Below are 27,385 nucleotides of genomic sequence, written 5' to 3' on the forward strand. Positions count from 1 at the left end.
GGGACACGGGCCTGGGACCTGGCCAGGGATGCTGCCCCAGAGACGGGGGGGCGGTGGGAGAGAGGGGATCCGCCAACCCAAACCGGCCTGATCTGCAGGGGCACCCCCCCAGCTGGGGGAAAAATAAAGAAATCGACTCAAAAAATAAAGAAATCAACTCAAAACATGAGGTGTCGAGATGTAGTCATCTGAAGTGGAACAGATTCCATGATTCTCCCCACTCTCCTCTATTTTCTGAATGTTTTTTCTTGTAAAAAGTGAGACTTCTAATGTACAAAACATGAAAAGACTGTAAGAAATATTTCCAATAAATAATTAGGATTTGATGACAGCTGGAAGACACATAGCTTATCCTGAACTCTTGTAATTTGTACTCTTTAATAAGACTTCATCATTTCTTCCCTGGTGAAGACTGATTTGCAGTAGAGAGAGCGGTTGTGAAAGGAAACAGCAAAGTACCAGTTGGGGTAACTCGACTTACTGGATTTTACCTACGAGCTTGACAGCTCTTGACTTTTGAGATGATTCTATATATGCTTTTTTTTTATTCTGTATGTGCTTTTTTGATATTTTTTCCCACTCCTATAACTTCTGATTAATCCTTTTTGAATCCAGACTGGCTATTCCTTTTGCCACAGATTTTTGACCTTCAGTGTGTTATAAAAACATAGTCATTGCTGAGGGCACTGAGAATCCTACACAAAACTGTGCACATCACCCAGTACGGAGGCATTTATACTTAATTTGGCGAACATCCCCTTCTTGGGGTGTCGGTAGGGTGAAGCAGGTTCCCACCTGGAGCCTGGAAGAAGCCGTGGACAGGGATGGTTTTGGCTGTGAGCCGGCTCACCCAGGGTCTGGGCGCCTTTCCCGGCTCCGTGCCTTGCAGCTCGGGGAGCGCCGCAGGCAGGATCCACTCTTCTGCTCCCGTAGGGTTCACCTTCCCCAAGAGTGTGTGTTCTACCAGCTATACACAGCTGAGAAGCTTTGCATTTGGAAAGAAATTGGAATAACCAAAGCCTCTTTGTCTCAATTTCCAATATAGATATTCCCACTGAGGTCAGACCTTGGCCAACATTTCCAGCCTCCCAGTTGGGAGTTCAGAATAAACCGGTGTTTGTGGTCTGCTAAATTTGTAACAGCCTAAAACAATTGTTATTAGAGAGTGACAATTACCCTCAGAGGACTGATCCAAAGCTAAGAGATACTCAAAAGGTAAGTCTTAATTTATTGCTTATGTGAGCATGGAAAACAAACTCGGAAATGAAGCCTGCCTAGGCCGGTGTGGTGGGTAAAATGCATCGAGAAGGAAGGAGACGTGAAAAGAGAGAGGGGGGAAAAAAAGAGAAACAAAGAGTAGGAAGAAAAAATGTCTGGAATAATGGGCAGCCTGGTCCTAAAGCACATTCTTTGTCTGCATTTCTGTCCATTCCCCAGTACGATGGTAAGGCACTGAAGAAAGAACAGGCAGGAGTTTAGTTGCCTTTTATATCCCCTGTGGTATGGGCTTGATACCCTCCACCCACAGCATGGCAGTGTGTGGTCAGGGGACGTTTGACCTGGTCCGTGTCTGTCCTGCTGGAGCCCACTCAAATGCCCTGGACTCTGCTGCTCCACCTTCCCTCGCCAGGCAAATAAACACAAACTCTTTCACCCGACACAGAGGCAGAAAACTTTGCTGTGATTCTCTGTGGATGCTTAAGCAGTATGCCAACAGTGTGCAGATTTGTTTCAAATAACTTCAAAGCCGGGGTTTGTTTCGTGGTGTCCCAGAGATGCGTCCTCTGCTCGGGTGTGCACTGAAGTCATCACGTTGCTTAGGCCTTTCTGTGTTAAACTGTTCATTAGCTTGTGAAATTGAGTTACTAAGGGTCTGGAATTGCCAAGAACTCATGAATTTTATGTTCAATGGTTTCCAGCTTTTAATTAATAGAGGTATTTATTATGTTACATTTTTAAAACTCTGTCACAGTATCTAATTATTCCAGAAGACCTGAACCATGAAAATCAAGAATAAATAAACCTGACATGCTGGAAATTATGGGGAGAAATCTGCATGTTTATCATTGCTTTCACAAGCTTTCTAGCACATTTTCAAATTGGATTTGCGGCACTGAATACATTTGTTTTTAACGGAGATGTATGACTAGAAGTGTCTCAGTACATTAAGAAATATCAAGGCAAAATTCAACTATGAGGTAGCATATCACCTTGCCACATCAATTTAAGGAAGTAATTTAATTTCTTACATCAAGGCAGACTTCATCTTCTTCTGAGCAAGTAACTTGCCTTTTTCTTATGCACTTAAATACATAATCTGTGAATCCCTATCAGGCATAAATATTCCTTATTTGAATATACTGTGTTTGTCATTTGGAATGTGTGGTGTATGTTGCTACTTAGTTGCTTATCAATAAAGTCATAAATAGCTGAATACTTTTTGTTCTCTTTTGTTATCACAATAATCAGAAATTTTATTTTAAATTAAGGAGAAAAAAACAGAAGAAGAATCATTAAAAAAGGCTGTTGAAGATGCAGCTTGTCTCTTTTAAAATAGATGGCAACTATTCTAAGAACAAAATGTCTAAGAAATTCTCAGGCTTTTGAAGATAATGTAAACAAAACAGCAAAAGCATTGAAGTTTCATAATCACATCATATGCTCAAGACTTTCAGAGTTCAGTAATATATTTAATCAGCTACTGCTGTATATAAGAAAACATGAGTCAAAGAATGTATTCAAAATGTAATGATAAGATGGCCTAAACCTCCTGGCTGTTTAAAGGAGGAATACTTTGCTGCTGATATACTTGATACCATTTCACTGCTCTGAGCGGCAAACAGATCTTCTGTAGCGACAGGCTACGAATATCTAATCCTCAAAAAACATGGCTATAAAAAAATGGGAAAAAGACTGATGCACCTCTGTTAGTTTGTATGCTGTGGGTGATTTTGTCTTCTTCAAATTGTCCCCATTGTGCTTTCATTCGGTGGTTCACCTGGTCTGTGCCTTAGTGCTGATCTCAGTCTGCAGCCTCTGGACTTTCCCAGACTTACTCCTCCAGGAGCTTCACAGAGAAATCCTGGCCCGGCAGATTAAGAATTCCCCTTTTTGTATTATCAGTATGCAAAATAGATGTGTGATTTCAGTGGAATTGTTTACATACTGTGAACCTGCCACTACGGCCTCTCTCAGTGTACGCCCCGCATCTTCAGCCTCTGTTTACAGCGGCATGTCTTGCACTTCATTAATGCCGGCCAAACACCAAAATGAACATGGGCTTAAAATAAGTCCTAGCTGTTATCTGTCACAGGCTATTCTTTGGGCTGCTGTAAATAGTCATTGCATGTCATCTAATGTATGGTTCATAGTGCTATTCTGGGATATTCAAACAGAAATGGGTTTTGCAGTCTCCTCAGCTGAGGGTATCTGGAGTATCGTGTTGCCCCGAGCTCTGGTATGACTCATACCACATATAACACAGTTCTCAGAAAATCCTGCCCCTCTGTGCTACAGAAGGTTACTCGGGAGCCCTTTTCACCAGTGCAGTTATCTCAAGAATTTGCAGTGAAATAAATGCTGAAGAGATAAATTTCCCTCTTATTCTGGTTTTCATAGTCTTCCATCAAACTTGAAAGATAATTAGATTTCATGCATTTGAAGTATCAGAGATGGACAATTGCCCACCAAGCAAAACCCAAAACAACAAACTGAAAATTTTCCACAGAAACAAAAGCAAATAGAAAAAAAGGAGGAAAAACAGATACAAGAAAAGGAATATTGGACTGTGATGGGCACTATAGCAACAAATGTGGAAGTCTAAAGAATATACAAATGTGTCCTGAAACAATTATTTCCTCCTGGATGTTGTGTATTACACATACATCATAATTGTATAATTAAGGCTAGTTCATAGTTTTGCATATAATTTCTAAGACTGGAAATTAGTGCCTTGAGGCAGCCTGCCCGCATGAACGGGCTTACATTTTAAACGTGTAAGATCCTTCGCAGCGTGTTGGTCCGTGAAAGGTGGCAGCAAAATGCCAGAGGCTTTATTCGGACAGGTTGACGGGTCAGCCTCCCCACTGAGTTCTGGAGGCACTGCGCTGAGCTGCAGGTCCAGCGGACAGAATTTTTAACATATTGATAAAGTAAGGATGGTGTCATATCATTTCAAACTATGAAACAGTGGCTATGGTAAAGAAGAAAAAATTATCAGTGCTAAATGCTAGTGTACATCCCATCACAGAATGAATGGCTTTAGGAGAGAAATTTTAAAATTGTGATGAGGTTTTTTGATGTGACATGAAATTAGGAGACATTATCGATTAAAAGTATCCTGATGACTAGAGTAGTTAAGACTGGAATGAAATTAAATGGTACGTGGATTTAGGTCATGTCACATGAACTAATAGCAAAAAAATTCTGTTAGAAACTGGAAGCTCCTCAGTAGGAAATAATGGCAGAAGAGAATGACTTACATCCAGCCTGGCTGAGCAGAGGATGGCTCAGCGGGTGGACACCATCCTGCAAACATGAAGAAGAAAGTCTCTTAAGATGCGTAAGGTATCTCCATCTGAGACAGGAAAGTGTTAGGGTCATCGGGATGTGGAATAATACTACGCTTAATTCTTGTCACGCACATTCAAAAGCATTGCAGAGGCTCCCAGAAGGGACACGGTGATGGTCAGGGGAATGGACAGTCGGTATTAGGGATGGAGATTGCCCTCGTGTGAGTGAAATGAATACAAGAGGGGATACAAGCAATGCTGTAAGCACAGCGGGGACGGGAATAAGTACTTAAACTAAAGAAGAGCTGACATGAACAAATGGATAAACTGATCACCAATAAATTAACTCAGAAATCAGGGGGATGCTGGAGCAATTGCAGCAATCAAGCTCTGGAAAGTCTGCTAAAGAGAGCTGGGAAGAAAAAAACCATACAGCTTTAAAGATGAATCAGCGTGAGTGTATAGATGGGATTCTGTGAAATGGTTCCCACGATAACTGGATATGGCAGCAGTACCCAGTGGGTAACTTTGAACTCTGCAATTCCAAAGCACGAGAATCCTAAAAGGATTGAAGCCACTGTCACTCCTTGTCCAGCCCTTCCCCATGGCGCCTGGTGACAGATCCAGGAGTTGGGCCCTGTGAGCCCATCTCAGTGGGGCGAAGTGCTGAGTTGGGCACCCAACGGGATCTCAGCACCTATTTTCTCCATCCAGACTATCCACAAACCTCCTAAAAGTTCCAGTAGCTTGTGTGGGGTGCACACATATTTGGTGGGGGTGACAGCCATCCCCTCTTGTCCCGTTGGAGTTTGGACTGCCAGCTAGGCATCGGGGCTGCACTGTCCCTTGCCTAGCCAACAGCCCCGAGCCCCTCCACCTGCCGTGAGGCTCCTTTGTACACTATGGTCTGCTGGCTGTCTGCCCAGGAAAAGAAAACATCTGAATTTGTTCTAAACCAATTTAATACATACCAGTGACATATTTAGTGATGTAAGCTTCCACAAACCGCACACACAAATGACGTCCCCGCTACGTCGACGTGCTTGACGCGCCATCGGGAGACATTCAGGATCTGTTGACACACAGAGATACTTAGCGTTCGCTGAAATGTGAGCTGGGGATCTAAAAATAGGGCAGAGTTTTCTAGGCTGGAGCAGGAACAGTCACCCAGCAGGCACTCACGGAGGGTACAATCAGGATAACACCACAGCCCCATAGCAACGCCACCCCAGTGCTGCCCCCTAGAAAAAGGGTGTTCATCTCTACTTCACAGATTATCATTAAGTTCATTTACATGCATTATAATAATAAAGCCTATTTTTTACTTTTTATTTCAATGGGAACTGTGATTGGGTATCCATACAGATTACAGGGGCTTGGGGGGCATTATCCCTTTCAATCTATTTTTACAACAGATGACCTAATGAAGACTAATCTGATTTAAGGCTCAAAAAGCTTCCTTTGTGTGAACATTAACCAGGATATCTGTCTTTTTTCTTTCAGCTTTCTGTACTATCCTCTAATTGCCTGTTTATATGGTGGATACCAAAGGAGTCTGATATTATGCAAGCCTGGAATGTTAATAATAGAGCCAGCGTCTGCTCTTAGTTACCGATATAAATATTGAGAATCTGCATTGATTTTACTGGAACAGACCTACATCCATACTGGCACTAATTTTATATATATCACAAGTACTTTTCTCTTGCATTGCCTCTTAAGTAGTTGAAAGAAATACTTTTTGTGACTCTGCAGAAGAGGAGACCCTTTTCACCATCAAATGTAATCTCATAATACATTCAGCAATTTATACTGCAAGGAAAATACAGAAGAAGGAATGAAGGAACCCATCTTGCTTGGGAAGTTATGAGACAGAAACATAACTGAGAGATTTTGAGTTTTGCTTTACTTTATGCCTAGGTAGGGATTCCCATATTTCTGCTTCTCACAAGCAACTAATCTGAAATCAGGACAGATGGGATCTCACCTGGAGTTCCTTACCCCAATGTGCTAGAACATGCTGTGCTGAGGCCAGTTCACTGAAATCCACCAGATGGCACAATATGAGAAAACCATCATATAAATGCCGCGTACAGGCAACACTCCGGAGGGAAATAGTAGTTTTGCTCTTTATATCCCTTGTAAGAGACAGCAGGGTACCATGTTTGTGCTCGGGGTTCACTGCAGTGAGTGCTCTTTCACTTGGCTGCTCTGGTTTTGTTCTTGTGATGAGAAGAAACTTTGGGATTTTCTTCATTTTAGGTTGGCTGTTTTTTTAAGAAAGTCTCTGTAGGTAGAGACAGTATCTTACATTAGGCCAACCGGTGCTTGGAAAAGGTAGAAAAGCTTTGAGAAAATCCTCCTTTGCATTTTTTAAATATTTGCTTCAATAACCCCAGGTGGATTCAGATCCAGCTGAAACATGCAGCAGCCCAGTGCTGATCCAGACTTTCCAGTAAACCACTTTCTATCATGTTCTGACGTAAAGCTCCATTGCCCCAGACACCCTGCCTGGCTCTTGGATTTCAGTCTGGACTGGCACTACGGGTGTGGCATTGTTCCTTGGAAGAATTAGGTTATTATCTGGAAATTAAAACTCCAGATGCCCTGGCAAAGAATCACATCAGGAAAAGCTTTAATTAGAGAAATAAAACCTGGTTTGGTAAGATCGCTTAATTTCTTCCAGACATTTTATTTCATAGGCAGTGTCAAAATGTTTACTTTTTGTTCTGAATCAGGAAACACAGAAAACAGAAGACAAGACTCTGCAGTACCCCAGCTTGTGTCCACATTGTGACTGTAGGGCTATTTAGAAATACCTGAACCAAATTTGTTTCGTGTACCCAAAAGCAGTAACCTGGAGTTTTGCGTGAGCTTGTTCCCTGGGCAGAGCAGCAAAGCAACCTGGCCAGCTGCACTGTGTCACCTGAACGTACTGCTGTGTGTAAACTTGCAGTTCCTGCAGGTACGACTGAGGGGAGGCAGGAAATCCCAGGCAGGGAGTGATTCAAACTTACTGATGATATTCCTTATCACAGAGATTTTTTTTCCAGCCTGCATTTTTGCCTGAATAAGGATCTTCTGTGTTTCTGTCTCTCACTTTTAGTTTTTTCTGATGCTGAAAACACTAACAGCTCTACACGCAGGAATTTGGTAGCTAGTGTGGGTGTATTGCTTTGGTTGCTTTTTTTTTTTTTTAATTATCATCATTATTTCCATGTCCAATTTGAATTGTGCTTTTATTTGTAATTTTTTTCATTATGGAATAGATGATATGACTGATTTCTCTTTGGATATGTTCTGCAAGAACGCTAGGGGAAAAAAATGAAATTCACATTTAAATAATGCCAGGTAGCACCATCTCTAGTGCTCCCAGTTTATCATTATTATTGTCCAGCATTAGCACAGCCAGCTACTTAATTGCTTGTCATTTTGGAAGACTGACCAGAGTTTTGGGTAACTGCCACTAGTAGCCAGCAGTCTTGGCAAGGAAGTTTTAACCATTTATTCATGGACTCTGTTCTTCCTAAGCCAATGGGAAGAAAGCTCTGACAACATTTTTCCATTTTCACATACAAACCCTTATTCATTTCATAAGCACAGAAAAGTGCTGGAGGGTTGGAAGCATAGTGAGAAAGGACACTGAGGAGCTGACACAAGGCAGCACAGTGTTGGTGCCACTGAGCCTTCAGTACTTTCCCCATTTTTTCTCCTGTCTTGCCTGCATACCTCCTCCCTTTCCTGCTGAGAGAGGGGCACATTTTGGAAAGTAATTTCCCTGTCCAGCATATTTAGAAATAGGTTAATGACACTGCAACTTTAAATAGCAACTGAATGTGCAAAGGTAGGATTTATGGGCACCGTCAGTTCATTGAGCAGCAGCTCCCTGGAACTGTCCCCCCGACAGCGAAGCCAGCACTGTGCAGTGACTCTGCACATTTAGTCTGGAGAGTCTTGGAGTCGCATCCTCCAGTGCGCTCATCAGCCCGTGGTGAACTGCCTCTGAGCAAAAGAATGGCTGTGAAACAGAGATTCAGGCTGTAGGAACCTGCGGACTTTGAACTCACAAGAACACTTTCAAACTCCTCAGGTAGAAGGATTTCAAGTGCATTGTTCTAATAAAATGTACATCTTCAAAGCGTAAGGAAGAGCCTACACGCTCTATGGAATAATCTGGCACACGATACCAGAAATTTTGCTAGACTGGTAAATTTAGGGAACTGTCGTTCTGCTGCATTGACATTAGGAGAGTTGCACAGGTACTAGAAGCACCAGAAGTTGTTAAGTAGAGTACAGATATTGCTATTGATGTGTAATTTACTCCAAGATGTTAAGTGATACTGAGGTAAAAAAGGGATCAGCAGATAGGAACTTATTATAAAGCATGGATTGTTATAAATAGCTGTTCTTAGCTATTTTGTATTTTTAGGAAAATTTCTTAGTCAATCCTAAAACAGGAAATTCTTCTGTCTGACTTTCTCCGTTAAAAGTGAGATGCCAGGCATCAAAATTCAAATATTGAGGCCAAACTCTGCTGCATTTATAATGTACCAGGCATCACACGTCAGAATTAACAAGGTGCCAGATACAATTAATCACAGGTTATCGCAGAGCATCATCCAAAACAGGACGATGATTAGATACCGCAAGAAATACCAGATATAGAAGAAAACATGACACATACAGAACAGCCACTAGCCTTAGACATTACAATTACAGAGTTTGGAGACAGGAACTACCACAATATTCAACAATTAGTCCCGTGGTAATTAATCCTGATGAGTTGGAGCTGTTTATGTCTAACAGAATCCCTCAGTATCTTACCTTCCCAGTGTGATATTTAATTGGTGCCATTGTACCCAGCAGATGTTGTTACCATTCCTGTTATTATAAATACTATGTGACACACAGCAGGAAGTTCTGGCTCCGGTATCTCCTGGCTGGATTTGTGCACCATTTGAGGTGAAACACCTCTATGCCACATGCCTGCTAATTCAAGACCTGGGATACTCATCGCCTGAAAGCATCAGATTTTTATTGCTGTGTTATATGTGACATATATTTTACTTTTATACATGAATTACTTAAAATATAAACTTGTATAGCCATCTGTTCTCACTACTGTTACATTCCTATTTTTTCTTCCCACAAATTCTGTTGTACCATGTGCCCATCCTGTATCTTGTCTCAAGGCAAGTGTGAGCTTTTCTCAGCAAGGGCTGCCTCTTACCCTATTTCTACAGTTCCTCACACAGTAATGATCCAACTGGTACAGTTGGATTCTGCTGAACTTAAGAAAATACAATATGTATTTTTATTTTATATGATAAAGGAATGCCACTGACTCACAAGCAGCACATTTTAAAGAGCTACATAGCTGATACTAAGCTATTACAAATCGGTAACAGTTCATCTATTTCACTAAATGTAAATGTCCAGTGGAATGCCCATTTATTGCCTATCAATTGTCTCTGTGACAGGATAGTTCTGAATTGATACTGAAAATGGTTGGATATAAAGTACTTCCAGGACAGTAATAACCGCAATTCAGCATTATAAAAAATGTTTTCTTGAGGATTTTTATCACAAAATTTAAGATATCATTTTAAAACTGATCCCTTGAGATAACAATGTGTTTTGATAGAGCCAATACATGAAGCCACATTCCTTGCTTCCCTGAATCCAGGATATTGGCTGCTCTACTTGTGCCAGCTGGCAAAGACTCCCATGGGGATGCCTGCCAGGTATGTGCCATCAGAAAGCTACAGCCGCTGCTACTCATCTTTTCTGTCCCTAGACCTCTCCTCCCATGCCAGCGACTCTAAGGAGATGATGCAGGAGCCAAAAATACTAGCTGCTGTTGGCATAGCTGGGAGACTAACAGTGTCTTGGGCTGAATGGAGTAAAAGAAAGAATTTGCCTTATGATTCCTAGACATATCTGAACTACATTACCTTAAAATCAAGTATAGATCGCATTGGGTTAACACAAACATGACTTCTCAGTATCCTCTGGCCATGAGAGTCATGTTTAATGGATTACTGAGCCATGGTTGTGCACCCATACCAGTAGCAGAATTAATCTCAATTTTACTGAGATTTCTCTTTCTGTCAGGGTGGGGTATAAAAATTTGACCTGCTAAAAATTAATGTGTTAGTAAATGCTTGCAACTTTTTAGGAGTGATGAGTTAAATTATTCTGTTCTGAAATCTAGTTATTTCTAACATTTTTTCTGTAGCCTTCGTGTTATGACCAGAGAGCTAGTATGCTTTCTGATTTGTCACATAGCTGAAAGCTCTTGAGAAGCTGGAGCGGTCTACCTGCAGCTACACTGAATTATTCATGTGGACTAATGAAGGTGAAACTATCCCAAAGTCACCCTGCGGTCTGGCCTGCTGGCTGGCTGAGGCAGCTCGGAGGTGGTGCCCTGTGGCAGGACAGACCTGGATCAATAACCCCCCTCTTCCTCACCTCCCGTGCTCCCCTCTGACGGCCTACATCAGCCAAAAAGCCTTCAGCAGTCAACACACAGAGTCAGTTGTCTCAGTTACAGTCCGTTCCACTGCTGGGTTCAGGTATTTAAAACATATCCCTTCTAAGAAAACTTACAAAGTTTTAAGTGAGAGGCAGGTTCTTGTAAGACTGACTGAAAGATGAGGGAAGCGGCGGTTAGGCGCTGACAGGCCGGGAGCCGGCGGCTGACGGCGGAGCGGCTGAGGCGGCGGAGCGGGCCCGACGGAGGGCTCAGCGCCCTGAGGACACACCGTGCGCCGCGCCATCACAACCGTGCGCCGCGGGGCTGGCGCAGAGGCCAGCGCAGAGCTGGCTGGACGAGGCGGAAAGCGCAGGGCTGAGGCGGCAGGGACGGGGACCGGGGACCGCGGGCTGCCCTGGGCCGCCCGGACGGGGGCCACGATAGACACACTCCCCCCCACCCCGCGCCAGGGCGGTGCCATGACAACGCGGGAGGAGGCGAGGCGAGGCGAGCCGGAAAGCGCGGCCCTCCCGACGCGTCCTCTCTGGCCGCAGGAGGATTTACTCTCTGTGGCGGCCGCTCGTTCCCCCAATGGGAGGCGGCGGCGGGCGGCATGGCCCGGCATGCACCGCGGCCCGCGCCTCACTTCCCGGCCGGGCCGCTAAGATGGCGACTCCCATGCACCGACTCATCGCTCGGAGACAGGCGTGAGTGTGGCGGACGGTCCCATAGGCAGGGGGGTCCCGTAGGCGAGCCGGAGCGAGGGGAGGCCCGCCGGGCAGCGCCCTGAGGCATCGTCTGGCGGGGAGAGGGCGGCTGCGGGCCCCGGGGGAGCGGGGCCGGGGCAGGAACAGGGGCGTCCCCCGCGAGTGGGTCCGGGGGCTTTCTGAGGGCACACATTCCCTTTCTCGGCGGTGCTCTGCATCCCAGGCAGGGTGCTGCTTGTCTGTAAGGATATTGCCCCAAAATACGGCCCGGTTAGTGACATGACTGTGGTGAAATGATGAGAGTGAAAGCGGCATTGTGGAAAAGGAGAGGAAGTCTTCAAAGTTTCGCTTTTGGTGTTAACGCTGGTTAGCAGCGTTTTGGGAGAAGGCTCCCTTACAGGTGTCGGCATGCCAGAGTTCTCGGTGAAGTGTGTAAGATCTTTTGATGCCGGCAGTTACCCGTCTTCATTGTAGACTTTAAACAGTCAGATTAAAAAATAAATTCTAGGTTCATGTCATGATCTATCTACAGAACTATAAAAGAAGAGGGAAAATGCCAAACAAGCAACATTTATTCAGATATAGATATTGCATTCAAGTAATCCTCTCAACACCAAAGGGATCTGATTGCCAAACACTGAAATGAGGAAAAGCCAACATTTTTGCTTGTTTCTGTTAAGTATGGCAAATACCTGTGTTCCACTCTCCTGTGTTACTTGCGTTGGCTTTTTTTGTTTGTTGTGTTGGGGTTTGTTGTTTGTTTGTTTTTCCTTCCTTAGAATAATTTATTTCTTGCATTTCAATTTTTGGAGCATTTTTTTTTTTTTTGCCTGATCATAGGAGTTGGACAGAATATGGATGACTTCTGCATTCTCTTTCCTTTTTTATTTTTCAGTACGATTTCTTTTCTATTTTCTAATGAGAAGTAACTTGTGATTTCAAAGTACTCATGGAATGCTTGTTCTTTTAAGCTGGTATTTTATTATGAGTCAAGGATTGATTTCTTACGCTACTTTATATGTCTCAACGTGCTCGATGGGTATATGCTGAGTTGTACATCTGCCAGCCTTTGCTTCTAGGTTGTGGTTGTTGATCCTGGTTAAAAGTTTGCTTCAGTCTCGTGCTTTTCATTAGTAGTTAAAACTTGTTAGTGCTGATATGGTATTTATAGATCTGTAGTTGTTGAGCTGTTTTGATCTGTTTTCCTGGTAATTACTTATATTGCTTTTAGGGCTTGATCTTATCATTTTAGCTTGCATAGAATTGTCTGTCCTGGTCATGTGAGTACTACTAAAACCCTGGAAATACTGAGTTATTTTATTATTGCTTTAAACTCCCATTTTATTCCTGTGGAGACAGATCTGGGCTAGTTTGAGGTATAAAAACATTCACTTTTTAGTTATGTGTGTTGATGAAGAGGAGGGAGTATCCTTGTTCTGTTTATATGTAATTTGTGGCAGAGCCAGAAGTCCAAGCAAGACAACGCAAACCATTCAAAGATGTTGGGATTTTTTTGTTCATTACTAGAGGTACTGCTTGCTGTTAAAGTTCAAGTTAATTGTGCAGCATAGGTTGCAAGTTTAATTAGTTTTCTAGTGCAGATTTAGGTTAGTATTTCTAAAGCCAGATTATGAAACCGAATACTCTTTGTATTGAAAAAGGGATAGATGTTCAGAACAAGATTCCCTTCAAGATGGCTAGAGTTGAAAGAGAAGCAATTCACACTTTGCCTTGAAAAGCAACACGCATTTTGAGAGAAAAATGCTCCCTAGTGGTCTGTCACTTCATGCTCTCTGAATACTAAATGAACAGTCTAGGAGCCTCCTCCTAGTTAAGCTAAGGCTGTTGATTTCAGGTAATTTAGATGGGCTGACCTTGAAAAATTAGTAATTTGGTGTTTGGAAAAAAAAATGATAGGAGGTGGAAATAAGTTACAGTATTTGCAGTGAACTGCATGGGAGCTACAAAGTCCTTATTTCGGTCCTGGCTCTAAAACTAACTTGTGATTCTGACCTTGATTGAGTCACTTGACCACTGTATGAGTGTCCTTATTTGTAAAGGAGGAGGGTGTCTGTCCTAAGGAGGAGAAGATAGCAAAACACCTTTTGCAAAGCTTCTGAATAGTGGAGTAAGAGCTAGAATAGGAAAATATACATTTTCTCCCTTAACTGGCTTTTAATAATGATCAAAGGATTTTACCACAGTGTGAAAACCGAAATGTGGATGTAAAATGCTCACTAAATCCTTCAGGTATTTGGATGGTGCAGAGTAGTAAGTGAAGTCTTGCTTGATTTACATTGCGTGAAGTGAGCAAGAATCTGGTTGGTCTTATGATAAACCTTCTGCCAGCCTTTAATGAATCTTATGAAAATGCAAATAAGCTACAACTAGGAGCATCTCTGTTTTGTTTGCTCAAAGTCCTAGGCTCTCTGTGAGAATTTGGCAGTTTGGTACTTGAATGTTTAATACTAGCATTTGGAAATGAGGCTGCCTGCTTTCTGCTAACAGTGTTCTAAAGATAATTATTTATCTGAAGCAAGCTAGAATCATATGCAGTTATTGGATGGTTACAAATTGTATGCAGTGTAATCATTCCCAGTAACTGTTGTACAATTATTATCCTATAGTGCTAAAAGCTGTGCCAATTAGGTTGATCAAAATGTGATTTTGGTGACAGGATTAATCTTTGTTTACTGACAGAGAATGGTCCTAGTAGCGTTTTTCAAAATGTTTAGACTGCTTACAATATCTAAAGGGGGTGGGATATCATGGAGTCTCAAGAGTACAGGAAGGTACAAGGCAGGCTCACCAGCACTAGTGTAAAACTAAAAATGGAATTCAGGTGCAGTTGATGAGTGTGGTGACAGTTATGTCAGTAGTTCAGCATTTGCTACTTTAGCAGAAGATGACTGAAGCTGAAGCTCTGGAATAGAGGAAAAAGTGTCTCCTTGTTCTCTTTCAAAAATAGTTGATATGAGAATGTTTTAATAAATGAAAATGTTTGCCTAAATTCTGTATGTATCTGATGTTACTGTTCTTGTCCTGATTTAAGATGTGATGTATAATAGCTAAAGCACCCACGAATGTCTGGTGTAATCATAACTACATACACTCTTTAGAATCTGTATGACAAAAAAAAAGGTTTTTTCAATAGGTAGAACAGGCTTGGAATCAGTCACTTAAGCAATTCTGCATTTTTCTAGGGAGGCAAACAAGCAGCATGTAAGATGTCAAAAATGTTTAGAGTTTGGACATTGGACGTATGAATGTACAGGGAAGAGAAAATACCTGCATAGACCTTCAAGGACAGCTCAATTAGCGAAAATTCTTAAAGAAAAAGAAAAGCGGTTATTACTGCAGCAAAGGTAAGACTGACAGAATGAAAATGTCTAGTTTATTAATTAAAAGATAATTTTTATGTGGGTGGGAGAGATGGTGTCTTAGCCCATTTTCTGTTATCTTTTCTTCCAGACTGTGTGACGCTTGCTTAATATTAGAGCCATTTTGTGTGTTAGTGGAGTATGTGCATTTGGGTCCCACAAAATTAAAATGTTGTTCATTGACACCTGCTCATCTGAAATACAATTAAAACTTTTTTGGCCTGTCTGAAACAAAAAAGGGCACTAAGCTAAAGTTAAAACATTTGGAGCCTTTTTTTTTTTTTGTAATGAAATGCTGTTTCCTGAATTGCTTGGTTGCATATGTTTGTGTGCTGGTACGAGCAGGTTGGTGTAAAAACTGTAAATGTATTCATAAAAAAAGAAGGAATTTTTTTGACTTCTGTTTAGGTTTGCTGTTAGGCTGTGCAGTTGAAACCTGGTCTTCTGGGTATGACCTGACAGGTCCTGAAAGATGGTGAATTGAAGGTGAAATTGCTTGTTGCTTAGCCATTGTGCTTGAGTCTATATATGGGATAATTTTATATAGGAGTTACAGGCCTGTTCAGCGTCTGTCATGAATGGAGTTTTTTGAGCTGTAAGTCTAACAGCCCACAGTGCGAGGGGTACGTGCTGTGAAAAGTCATCTCAAGAAAGGAAGACTAAGTAATCCTTGGATGGGGAACAGTTTTTAATCCTGCTTAAATTGGGCTGGATTCATACTGGTTATATCATCATAAGTTCTCTGAAGCTCCTTAACTGTGCCATGGGGCACCCAGTTCCATAGGTGCCAATATTACACTTTCAAGGATGAAGCTTATTCTTCATGGAAAGAACAACTTTCTAGGGCACGCTTTTACTTACCGCATAGCTTGCTTTGGAAGGTTGTTTCTTGTCTGCAGAGAAGTTGGGTCTCCTACAGGTCTGCTTCAGAGTATTTGTACATCATCTTTAAAGATCTGATAATGAATCATTAACCAGAAGGCAAACATAGTCTAATAAGGTTAATATTTACTTTTTGACAACCATGTACAAGATTTTTCAGCATTAACTCATTTCAGCAGTTGTTCCAGGATCCTTCTGTTTGCCCAGTGTTGACCCCACAATTCTGATGGCCATTATGGAGGTTTTGCTTACTGGTGCCAGTAGAGCCTGCTGCTTGCCCATCCTAGAGTAGGGAGGAAAGGGGAGAAAATGCTTATTCAATAACTTAGTGATGTTACTGCATTTAGCCAAACCCAGGATGCCTGAATCTTATTTATGGTTCTGAAGACAGTGTGGTGCCACAGGGAAGATGACCAAGTGACAGGAATGAGATCTGTTTGATCTGCGGGGGACTGACCCCTCTCAGCTGCGTAGTTCCCAGAGTTGTGAACTCTCTATACTCATCCAGACGGGAAACGCTAGAGGGAGACACAGACCCGTGCCTCCGGAGCCCGTGTTACTCGCTTGCTGAATTAGGTCCTGTCTTCTGAAAGATGCTTTGGGATCCAATTCTGTTTACTCACAACAAACCTGTGAAACACCTGGTTACCTATGGTAAGGGTATAAGGCCCTCATAAATATTGACAGCATTCAGCAACACAGGAAGGATTATAACTTGGTTCAAAATTTGAAGATCAATGAATCTTCCTCTTGCCGACAGGAGATTGTGGGGTGTGTGGAAAACTCTTCTGTGTAAATACAATATTTTCAGACCATATGTGTGAAGATAAAAAGAAGAAAAATCTTATTTTTTTCTGACAAACAAATGGCATCAAGAACCTTTATTAAAATACAATATAACTTACACCTAATGCTTTTTTCTTTTTACCCTTTTCTGGAGTTTTTATCAGCACATACTACTGTCTAATTTCAAAATGAAATATATTTGCAGTTTTTACTTTTATTCCTGTGTATTTAGGATGACTTCCAATAATAGATTTCAGTTGAGGAGAAAGTATCCTGGTTCATGAAAGAACGTACAACTTTAAGCACGTTGTAAGTATATGATGAGGGACTGCTTTAATCACACATGTACGTTCCAGGTTGAATTATGTGCTATGTATCTGCAGTGCATTGAGAAGAGCACGTGACTGGTACATTTGACTGAAAGCATTTTATTTTCTTTTCAAAAAGTATAAAAAAAATCCAGAAGTGAAGACTGGTTTAAAAAAATCCTTTAGTGTTTTGTTAAAAGAAACTTTCTTCTGTGTTATTTACCACTAAAACTTTCTGGGAGTGTATGAATACATGGGAATCTGAAAGATAAATAGCTGGAAAGCATCAATATAAATAGATTGTTCTGTGTCTTTTTGTACTTGAAAGAAATGAATGGTGAAAGCTACATACTAATTCAATATTTTACCCTTTGTTTGAATTAGTTCAATTATTGCTAAATACGGTTATACAGAACTTTTTTTATATCCTTTTCTCCTGTGCCTTTCCCATCCCCCAAAATGTTGTTGTCTGTGTAATATGAAGAAGAATAGAGTAAACCATACTTATCACGGAAAATTAGAGGTGAATTTCTGCTTTTTTTTTTTTCTTTCCTGATTTATAGGTATTGTTGTTTTTCTGGTTTGAATAGCGACCGAAAATAGATGCCAAAAGAACTTTGGGTGGTGCGGCACTCTGGTGGTGGGATACCAATTTTCTAATGTTAAACTGAGTTCCACTGTGCTCCTGTTTATTTAATTTTCTTATTGCATTAATCGAAGCCATTGTTTTTCCCCCCTTAATTAGTGCTGGAGAAAGTACTGCAGAAAGGAAGGCCAAGAAAAAAAGGTATGCAGGGAACAATGACAAATTGTGCAGCTGTGTCAGTGTGTGATCTTGCATGGGGTATGGCGGCAGGAAACTTGGAAGGGGCGTGTGGGGAAACTCAACATTGCAAATACAGTTTTGATTTTACTGCTTTTAGCCTTTTACAGACATTTGTATGACAGATATTTGGAGAATTTCTACTCCTCCCTGTCCAAAAACTCTAAATTCTTTGTCCTCTGCTTTTCTCCCTACTGATTGTCCTATCTCTACGTGATCTTGATTTAATAATAAAAATCTTCCTATTTCTGCCTCAAAGTTTGCCAAGTGTATTTTAAACAATTGTGCAAGAATGGCATACTGTTTTCTAGCTCGTAATCACTCCATCTACCCATCTTGCTCTTCCGTTTCTTGTTTTCATTCCCTTCTGGTAGCAGTTGTCTCTCTCTCAAGCTTTGTGTAGAGAATGGAATGAAGCATCCAGAAAAAAAAAAGCCAAAACCCAACCCCAAAACCAAACAAAAACCCCCAATCCAAGACCAAATAAACCTCCCCTCCCAGTACTAATTTAAGCCAAGAACCCTTTCTCTTCTGATGTTATTTCTACTCCACTTTGCAGTTACGTTTGCTTGGGAATTTGCTTCTGTTTTTATTAGCAAAATGCTTTCTGGAACAGCTGTAACCCTGTCTGTAATACTCCTGCTAATCATGTTCTGAGTTTTCCTGACGCGGGATACCTGTACAGTAGTAGCCTCATTATCTCTTCGCATTTAGTTGACTGTTCTCCGTCTCTGATTTTGTAAAAACAGTTTTTGGAAGATTTTTTTTTTAAAGACTAGGCCTTGTTCTTTGTGTGGCAGTCATTAAATAAGCCACAGCAGTTTTTTAAAACATGCCTTTATTTTAGGCTATCATATGGAATGTGGCTTTACTGGAATGCTTCTTGGTGAGTGTCTTAGTTCTACTATCAGAATATGTTTTAACAAAGGCTTCTCTCTCAGTAGTGTCCATTTATTGTTAGAGTTACTTAGGACTAATGAGATCATAAGTTAACTGATTTCTGAACAGTGTAGTTCAGACCTCTTCCTGCCTCAGCTTTCTCATGCTGCAGTCTCCTACTTGGCATAATGATTTTCAGAATATTTGAGCTCTAAACCAATGCAAAAATGCAAAGAGTAAAAGGATTTATGGGGGAGGGGGTGGTTTGGTCACTTTTTCCTTAGAATTTTAAAATTCTTCTAGGTTTGAATTGTTATCCTGGTTTTATGCAAGCAGCAAATCCATCAATGTAAATTCCTTTCCAGATAGTTTGCTATTTATACTTTTATTATGGTACAGGAAGAATTAAATGCAGAAAATTCAGCAAAGGGTTACCATTGAATATACTAGTTCCAGATTAAAAAAAAAAAAAAGCAAAAGTTAGGGTTCTGGCAGTAGTGAGCACTAACCTTTTGCATAGTGTATGTTTGTTTTGATATAAACAGTAATAAGTAAGCTACAGGCTTAACCAGAAAAACAGGAACAGGCAAAACAGCTGTTGTACAATAATTGTGACCTCAGGTGACACCGAGCTGTCTTCTGGGTGCATGTTGGCTCCAGCGTTCCCATGCGGCATGCTCTGGTTATTAACTGAAAGCCCGTTTTATGCTTGGATCACGGATAAATCTACCTGTCTGAAGGGTAGAATCATGCCTTAATTAACTTGTTTCTTCAGGCTTGCAGCTGTGATTGTGCCCAAAATTGTAGATTCAATTTAAGTAGCCTGTTTAAAATCAGCTGGGGTGGTTAGATGATTGCAATAGAATTAGAAGGGACAAAAAGGCTCAGAGAAGGGCAATACCATGTGTTACAAAAGGCAGCAGTCATCCCACAGTTGGTGTGTAGAGATCATACGAGATATTAACACTTGCAAACTTGTTTTGAGGAGAATGAATGTTTGTCAGCTGGGGAAATTTTGTATCTGTACAGTGGTGTAGTAGATCCCAAAATCTTAGATCTACCAGTCTATAGTATTGGGATTGTCACATTACCTAATTAGGACAAGGTGAAGTAGGTGAATTTTACTTGCTCCCATCTCCATCCTCATTCTGTAACTGGCAACAGGCCACGTCTTGCATCACCTGAAAACAAGTATCTGCTTGTTTCTTCTCTCATAGATCTAGCTATTGCTTCTGTCTAGGAGAGGCAGTATTAAGTGTTATATTCTGATGTTTGTGAGTGGATTTCAGATTATAACCTAAATATTGGAGGTCCGTGGGCTGCTTCTATGGATTCTATGACAGATGATTAGGAAGAGAAAGTTCAGAGTTATCATTCAGGTGATCCTCTGACTGATTCTTGTCCATATAAATGGCTCTGCACATCTAATGAAACTGTTCAGATTCAAACTACTAGTCCCATTTTTTTGTTTGTTTTCCTCATCCTAAAACTAGTTTTTCACAAACAGTAAGTCTGTATTTAATCAGCCCTTATGGATTTATCTTTAATAAATAGCCATTGTGGCTGCATGCACAGAGATAACAGATTACAGATACATTATAGAATCTTCAGTGGTTCACAGCTTAACACATGCATCCAGATTTGTCAGCTGACGTGACCATGGCTGATACCATGAAAAAACATTACTCTTTCTCTAATAGCCTTAACATAAGCATTTCCTGAGTTGCTATATTTAACCAAACCCTCTGATAAAAACTACTACATTAATTTCCTAATGGAAAAAAGATTCTGCATTATTACGTCTAGCATTTTTGCATGCTATTTGGTTGGCTTGGCGGGAAGGGAGGTGAATTAGTACCTTTACACTTTGATTGGAGAAAGATCTATGGGAGAACTTAATTGTACTTTCTTGGAATTCATATTGCCTTACTTAATCAGAGACCTTCATCTTGAGAACAACAGCCTCAGTGAGGGCTAAACATAGAAAAAATTGCAGAGGATATAGAAACCCACTTTGCTACGTTTGTAATTTTGTCTTTATCTTTGACTGTTTCCACTCCTCTTCCACCCTGAAAACAAGCATCCTGTAGTGGCAGGTAATTTGGGTTCTTTTGCCAGGAGTAATCTAAGAACAATTTCCGTTGAGTACAATTCTGACATTTGTGAAATCACTGATGAAACTTCCACTGACTCTTGCATTGCCAAAATTCCACTCCTTATTACAATGGTGTGCTAGGGAACTGATCTTTGTTAATTTTTCCCTGAGGTTTTAGTAGTGCAGGACACTCATGCTTCTCCTGCAGCCTTGCTCTTCTATTTAGCCAAGTTAGTAAAGACACTCATCATTACTATGAACAAGATCCTTGCCAGCTTTCAAAATTAACCTTTTTCTGTAGTCCTGTTCTGGCTTACTTCATGTACATGGTGTCACTCTGCCATTGCTCAAATGACCAAAATGCATTTGCTCAGAATTAGAGGGGTGTGGGGTTCTCTTACATTGTCAGGCCTGGAAATTTTCAGACCAAATAATTGATCTGTGGGTTACAACACGGTGTAAAGAACAGTGTGTAATGAACACTGTCTCTGGCAGGCCTGTTCTCATCTGTGTATTTGTTTTCTTTCAGATCTAAAAGCGTGACCAGTTCCAGCAGCAGTAGCAGTGCCAGCTCGGCTAGTGATTCCTCATCCGACAGTGAAGATTCTTCTACCTCCTCTTCTTCTGATGACAGTGACAGCGATGAGAGCTCCTCGACTTCCTCATCTTCTCCATCCTCGAGTAGCACTTCCTCTTCTTCAGAGTTTGAATCGGATTCTAGTTCCTCCAGCAGTAGCAGCAGCAGCAGCACAGACAGTAGTTCTGATGATGAGCCACCAAAGAAAAAGAAGAAGAAATAGTGTGGTGCAGTGTAGAACTGTTGTTTAGTGAATGATAACACTCTTCAACGATGTTTTGAGCACATGGTTGCCAAACAGTTTACCTGGTCAACATTTCTACTGCTAAAACTTTCTAAATGTTTTGCATAGTTGTTCATAGGACATGAAAGGTATTCGATGGCACGTGAGGCTTACTGAAAGAGTATTTTTGTGGTTTATCCTTTTATGGAAAATTTTACTTTTTTAGTTCAAAAATCTATCATCAGATTTGTTTATATGAGCTAAGGTCCAGTAACCTGGATGTTTACATGCTGGAAAGCAAAAGCATTTTTGTTGCAGATCATGCTGTGCATCATATGCTACTCCTCTGTTTATGACAGCTTCACTTACATTGAGAAAATCCTCTAAACTATTAGAAGCAAAAGTTTTATACTGCTGGCTGTAGGGCACTGTCATTGTCGAAATTGAATGCACAACGTTGCACACAGAGGGCCTTCCATCTCACCGTTAACAAATGTATTATATGCTGCTGAGCTCTTTTTCTGATGGCTTTTCCTGATGCTTTCAGGTTGAGTCTTAACTGCAACATAAAACTTTAAGTAGTGTTCATTTGTTAATGATCAGTATACTACTCGTACTGTACAGAGGCTTTAGTCTTTTCAACCCGCCTGTTTCCTTAGCTCATGTATTTGTAGTATCTTCTGGAGACACAGAGTGTCTCTTGCAGCAGCGTCTGGGTAAGAGCGAGCAGTGTACTGCGGAAGAATGATCACTGATGCTGCTTAGGGGTTTCATCTTTGTGCCTTTTTTTTGTAAATTAGATGTATCCTCGTGAGAGAAGGGCTTGAGTGGGTGTTTTTTCAGAACTCCACTAGCTTTCCATACAGAATACGGTCAATAAAACCAGAGAACTAGTAGTAATGAACAAAATGGGCACTGTTTTCAAGGAAATAGGAAAAAGGCTATTTTCACTGGTTGCTCAGTAAGAAAAGGAGTCACCTTTAGAGGTCCCAAAGGAAAGTGTTTCCCTTTTGATATTTTTTGCAAAAAATTGTTGTGTAATGCAAGATTACTGATCTGTTTTGTTGGGCATATGGTGACTGGCATTATAGTCTGCAGTATAATCAGTCCATTATTTTTATGTAATTCTGTGTACGTGTCTGTGAAAATCTGGCATGGGAGAAGCAAGTTAGTGCAAAAAAAAAAAAACAAACAACAAAAGCAAAATCCAAGAGTACTGCAGAACAATTATTGCTGGTTGCACATTGAAAGTTATTTGTTCTTTTGGTGGATTGAAGCAGTTGGCATTAGTATTTTAATTTGTGATGCAGTCTCCTAAATTTCTTATCGTTGGAGTGCCCTTTTCTGGGGAGGGGCATCACATGTGGATGAATTCTTAAATATCTTGGTTTAGGTAAAATATAGTAACTAAACTATTTTTTATATTTTTATGGAGAAAGTAGTGCGTAGAATTACTTTTGAATAAACTGTGCTTATTTAAATGTTTGAAAATATGTATGTTGTGTGTTTTAGTCTGTAATCATTACTGTGTTTTACAGAACACTCTGCAGACTGTAAATAAAATTACCAGAAAATTGTTGAAGTTGTCTTGAGTGAATGTACCGTTTAATGGGAAAAGTTAATAAATTATTAAACGGTAGTTGCTAAGTTCATGCTTACTGCAAATCCAAATGGAAGCGATACCGTAGTAGCAAAGTGTGGGTGTGGAAGCCCTTTGGAGTATTGAGGCTCAGGTACCTCTGCCACCCTTTTAAGACCATCTTGTACATTTGTTTCTTTAATGCTGCTGGTGTTTGTGTGTAGGTGGTTTTGTCGGAAGTGTGCATTGCTTCGCACAAATATGTTATTTCTCCCCATTAGGTTGTCTCTGCCAAGAAAAGAGATGTTTAAGACTGTTAGATGAGGACCAAGTACTAAAGCTCGTCTCAGCTCCAGGGGGTTGGTCTCTTCGGGCTTCTGTTCAGGTTTGGTGTCTTAAGTGCAGACAAATTGGGTCCCTTCACAAAGAGAGAAGGAAACACTTGTGTGTGTGTTGGGCACTGTCAGCAGCGGCTAGGGGATGGTAATGTAATTACAGATGATACTAAGGAGACCTTAATTTAACTTCTGGTCTGCTGTTGGCTCATGAGTGGAGGCTGGAAGAGGTGGCTTGCTGCTTTCACTGGGCTCTGGTACTGCCAGCTGCTGGTCACATCCCAGACCAACTATAACTGCCTCTGTCCTGAGATATTTATTTTTTTAAATGTTTGATTTCAAAGACAATATTTTTGTTGTGTTTTTTTTTTAATTGCCCTTTCTGTTGAATTTGTCACTACATGTTCTTGTTTTACAGAGTAAAACCCAGCAGCCTGTCAAGAGCCAGTTAACCTTTCCCTAGATCACATCCTGATTTCTTACTGCATGCTTTGATTCAAACTTCTTTCAACGGGAAAGGTATTTCTTTGATTACTGTCTTCCAAAGCTCTAGGTTATGTACAAAAGATCATTGATTTAAAAAAAAAAAAAGCCAACAAAAAACCCCCACTAACTAGAAATTATTATCTTTATTAAGCAGTTACATGAGACCTGCGTAGCTCTGAACAGCCTCAATTTTAATCCTTCCAATTAGAAGTAAAGCTGCCGTCGCTAATTGAAGGGAAGCAATTGCTGCAGTCTGGTAGAAAAACAGCCTCAGGAAAAGGCATCGCATTTCAAGGAGAACCACTGGAACCGATGGGAGAGCAGGAGGAGGGAGAGACAACCTGATCTTCTGGTCCAGGCCTTTATTAAATCAAACATCTGTCAGTCAGGAACAGGTTTTTGGGTGCCCTCAATGAAATTGCATTATACAGTCTCTTGTGGATTGATGGATTTATTTATTTATTTTTTAGGGAGGAGTCCTTAATAAATAGGACTTGCTATCAAGTGGATTTGATTTATAAAGAGACGATTCAACATACCTTAACCCCATGGGTTTAATTTGCTTTATGAATTATATTTACCCAAGCTCTGCTTTTAACCAGACACTGAGACATCAGCGGTGTCAGCGGCAGAGCTTCACAGCCTTGTGTTGTTAATTGAGATGGGGGGGGTGGTGGTGGTGGTAATACCAAATGTGAGAATAGGTTTGACTTCTGGGATGGGGGTATATCAGAACCATCACTGGCAGAAGATAATTGTAGAAACATCATTGAAACATGATAGGAATGGGGTATTTTTATTATTCCCTGTTGCTTTCTGTTGTTTCCAGCAGAGCGTCACTTTCCCAGGGGCACTGCCCATAGAGCAGAGGGAGTCGTGGGTGCATTTGGGTTCCAGGTAGGTTGGGGATCCTGCCCCGTTTGATCCTGTTTTGGTCATGTTTCAATGTCCTGCCAAACTTCAGATTGAACTGTCAGTTAAATTAGTTCTGAGCTGATTGAGATTGGCTCTAGACTTAACGCTGTTATTGTGTCTTTTTACAGCATTTTTGTATGAAGGGTGTCTGCAGTCACAGTATCACAGACTATACTTTTCAAAGAAAACTTAGATTCTGGAGTTTGTTATGCTTGTGAAAAAAAAAAAAAGGGTGGCTTTTTTTGCACTGTTCTGCTGCGCTTCACTCATGTTTCAAATATTGAAGTATTACTTTTAAAATAAGAATTCAAAGTAGAACTATTTTGAAATCAGTTTATGTGGAGGAAGTAGTTTTTGTTTAAATGCCAAATGTTTATACATGATAGTTGTAGGGTTTTCAAAAATAGCCTCTTCTGGACATTATTTTAAATGCCAATTCTGGAAGCTGCGGTAACCCTGCCGGCGTAAGGGGGCTGTCCCTGGGGCAGCTCGGGTTCAGTCCGAGCTCTGCCGCCCGGTTTAGGTCAGATCTGCTGGTTTTGGTCAAAAATGAGCGTCGCGATGCTCCGCTGAGATGAAAACCGGAGTTCTCCGGCAGAGCAGGGAGTTGCACAAAGGCGTCGGAGCGGCTCGGGAGCGGCGCTGCCCCGCGGGGCCTGCCCGGGGGGCGCTGGGAGGATTCTGGAGAAATTTCTGAAATAATTATTTAGAAAAATTAACTGCTGCCCTTGCGTGCCCCAGCACGCGGCCAACGGGCCTGTCACCGACCGATCTGCGGGTAATTACCGGCGATGACTTTACGCCCCGTCTCAGAGCAGTTACAAAGGGGTGTTTGTTCCGAAGTCCAATATTGAAATTTAAATATTGGCGAGCACGTGACCCCGCGCGCCGCCGCCAGGGGGCGGAGCGCGCGCAGCCCTACCACGTGACGCGGGCCGAGCCGCGCCCCTCCCTCCCCGCCCGGCGGGGTCACGTGCTCGCGGCGTCCCCTCGTCGGCGGGTCACGTGAGCGGCGGCGGGGCTGCGGCGGCGCGGGGGCTGCCGGGAAGCGCGAGTGCCCGGCTGCGGGCGGAGGGAGGGAGGGAGGCCGGAGCCGGGCGAGGGGCCGCGGGCTGCCCAGGCCGACGTCGCCGGCCCTCCCCGACCTCGCCTCGCCGACAGCCCGGCCCCGGCCCGCGATGGAGCGCCGGGACCCCTGGGGAGCCGTCGTCGCCTCCCGCCAGTGAGCCGCTCCCCCCCCCCCCCCCCCGCCCCCGAGCCTCGTCCCCCCGCTGGGGGCTAGGCCTGCCCCCGCGCTCCCCGGGCGGTCGGTGACTCGGCCGCGGCGCCCCCGCTCCCTCGGGCCTCTTCGCCCGCCCCCCCCCCACTCCTCCCCGCCCGGCGGGCCGGTGGCGGCAGCCAGGAAATGGTCCGGGCCTAGCGGAGCGGTGAACGGAGGTGAGACGCAGCCGGGGGTGGGGAGGCGCCGGGGCCGGCCGCGGGGCAGGGGGACAGGCCCTCCCGCCGACGCCGACATCACCGCAGGGTCCCGGGAGCGGCCACCGTCGGGTCCCGCTCCGCTCCCCCGCGCTCGCTTCTGGGGGAGCTGCCCCGTCCCGGCTCTCCGTGCCGGCGTTACCTGCGGGGGGCCCGGCCCCCCCCGCCCCGCAGGGCTGCCGTTCCCGGCGGTTAGAATCGCCCGTTCCATGGCGCATCTCTGCCGCTTCGAACCGCGGGAGCGCCGCCTGTCCCCGCTCACCTCCTGGGGGAGTGACACGGCGAGAGGGGTCCCACAGCCGGCGGGGCCGGTGCCGGGCACCGCTCCCCCTCTCGTCCTAGAGAGCAAAGCCTGGGTGGCCCCCCTTAAACTGTCTGTTTAGGGGGGATGTGGGGGCTGGTGGGGCGATGCAGTCCCCTCTCTCGGCCGTTGGGTTTAATCCTGTTCCAGTAATTGACGTCAAGGCTTTGTTCCTTCCCCTTTGCTCTCTGCGTTTGAGGCCCTGAGCCGCTCTGGGATGGAGTGGGCAGGGTGGGGGGCTGCGGGGTCCTGGGGAACGGCTTCATGGAGGTGCTGCCGAAGGTGAGGAGAAGGGAGGCTCAGGGGGTTACTGACACAGTCACATCCTCCTGGCCAGTGACTGGATAGTCCTTACATAAAGCGTCATCCCTGATGAGGATTGTGCTGTACTGTGTAATCAAAAGAGCGATCGCTTAACGTTTCTGGAGCCTGGGCCAACAAGTGTTTTCTTTTTTCTTTCTTTTTTTTTTTCCCAATGAACGAAACAAAGCAAGGAAGTGTTGAGAGTTGTAATATGGATATTGGTAGTTTCAGTTGCTGTGTCTTTCATTTACTCCTTGAAATGAGAAAGTGGTTAACTGCATTTGGGGGGAAAAACGGAGAGTGCTTATACCTGTATCTCAAATATGGCCCGAAAAGATGATATT

At 42.7% G+C, this 27,385-nt stretch overlaps 2 protein-coding genes and 1 long non-coding RNA gene across 8 annotated transcripts in view; 2 read left to right on the forward strand and 1 right to left on the reverse strand.

The window, feature by feature from the left end:
- Positions 1-2,501: 2,501 nt before the first annotated feature.
- Positions 2,502-11,389, reverse strand: LOC134521945 (uncharacterized). Its single transcript, XR_010072905.1, has 3 exons — positions 11,121-11,389; positions 5,483-5,583; positions 2,502-4,527 (listed from the first exon to the last, which is right to left on the reverse strand). It is a non-coding gene; the product is annotated as an uncharacterized LOC134521945 (long non-coding RNA).
- Positions 11,390-11,561: 172 nt separating this feature from the next.
- Positions 11,562-23,224, forward strand: ZCCHC10 (zinc finger CCHC-type containing 10). The gene is made up of 4 exons (XM_063349170.1): positions 11,562-11,693; positions 14,897-15,058; positions 17,795-17,836; positions 21,376-23,224. The coding sequence occupies exons 1-4, from the start codon at positions 11,578-11,580 to the stop codon at positions 21,644-21,646; spliced, it is 591 nt and encodes a 196-aa protein (XP_063205240.1). The 5' UTR covers positions 11,562-11,577; the 3' UTR covers positions 21,647-23,224.
- A 2,735-nt stretch (positions 23,225-25,959) lies between these two features.
- Positions 25,960-27,385, forward strand: part of AFF4 (ALF transcription elongation factor 4) — a 54,488-nt gene continuing 53,062 nt past the window's right edge. For 4 of the 6 annotated variants that reach the window (XM_063349550.1, XM_063349546.1, XM_063349547.1 and 1 more), the window contains exon 1: positions 25,960-26,183. Coding sequence is in view for 3 of the 6 variants with exons in the window: in XM_063349546.1 (XP_063205616.1) it covers positions 26,140-26,183 (44 nt within the window). In the remaining 3 variants the exon portion in view is untranslated. Of the gene's footprint in view, positions 26,399-27,385 lie in introns of all 6 variants that reach the window. The other 2 variants (XM_063349548.1, XM_063349549.1) reach the window with 1 other exon arrangement.

Source organism: Chroicocephalus ridibundus, chromosome 11 (assembly GCF_963924245.1).
Source record: "Chroicocephalus ridibundus chromosome 11, bChrRid1.1, whole genome shotgun sequence".
NCBI lineage: Eukaryota > Metazoa > Chordata > Aves > Charadriiformes > Laridae > Chroicocephalus > Chroicocephalus ridibundus.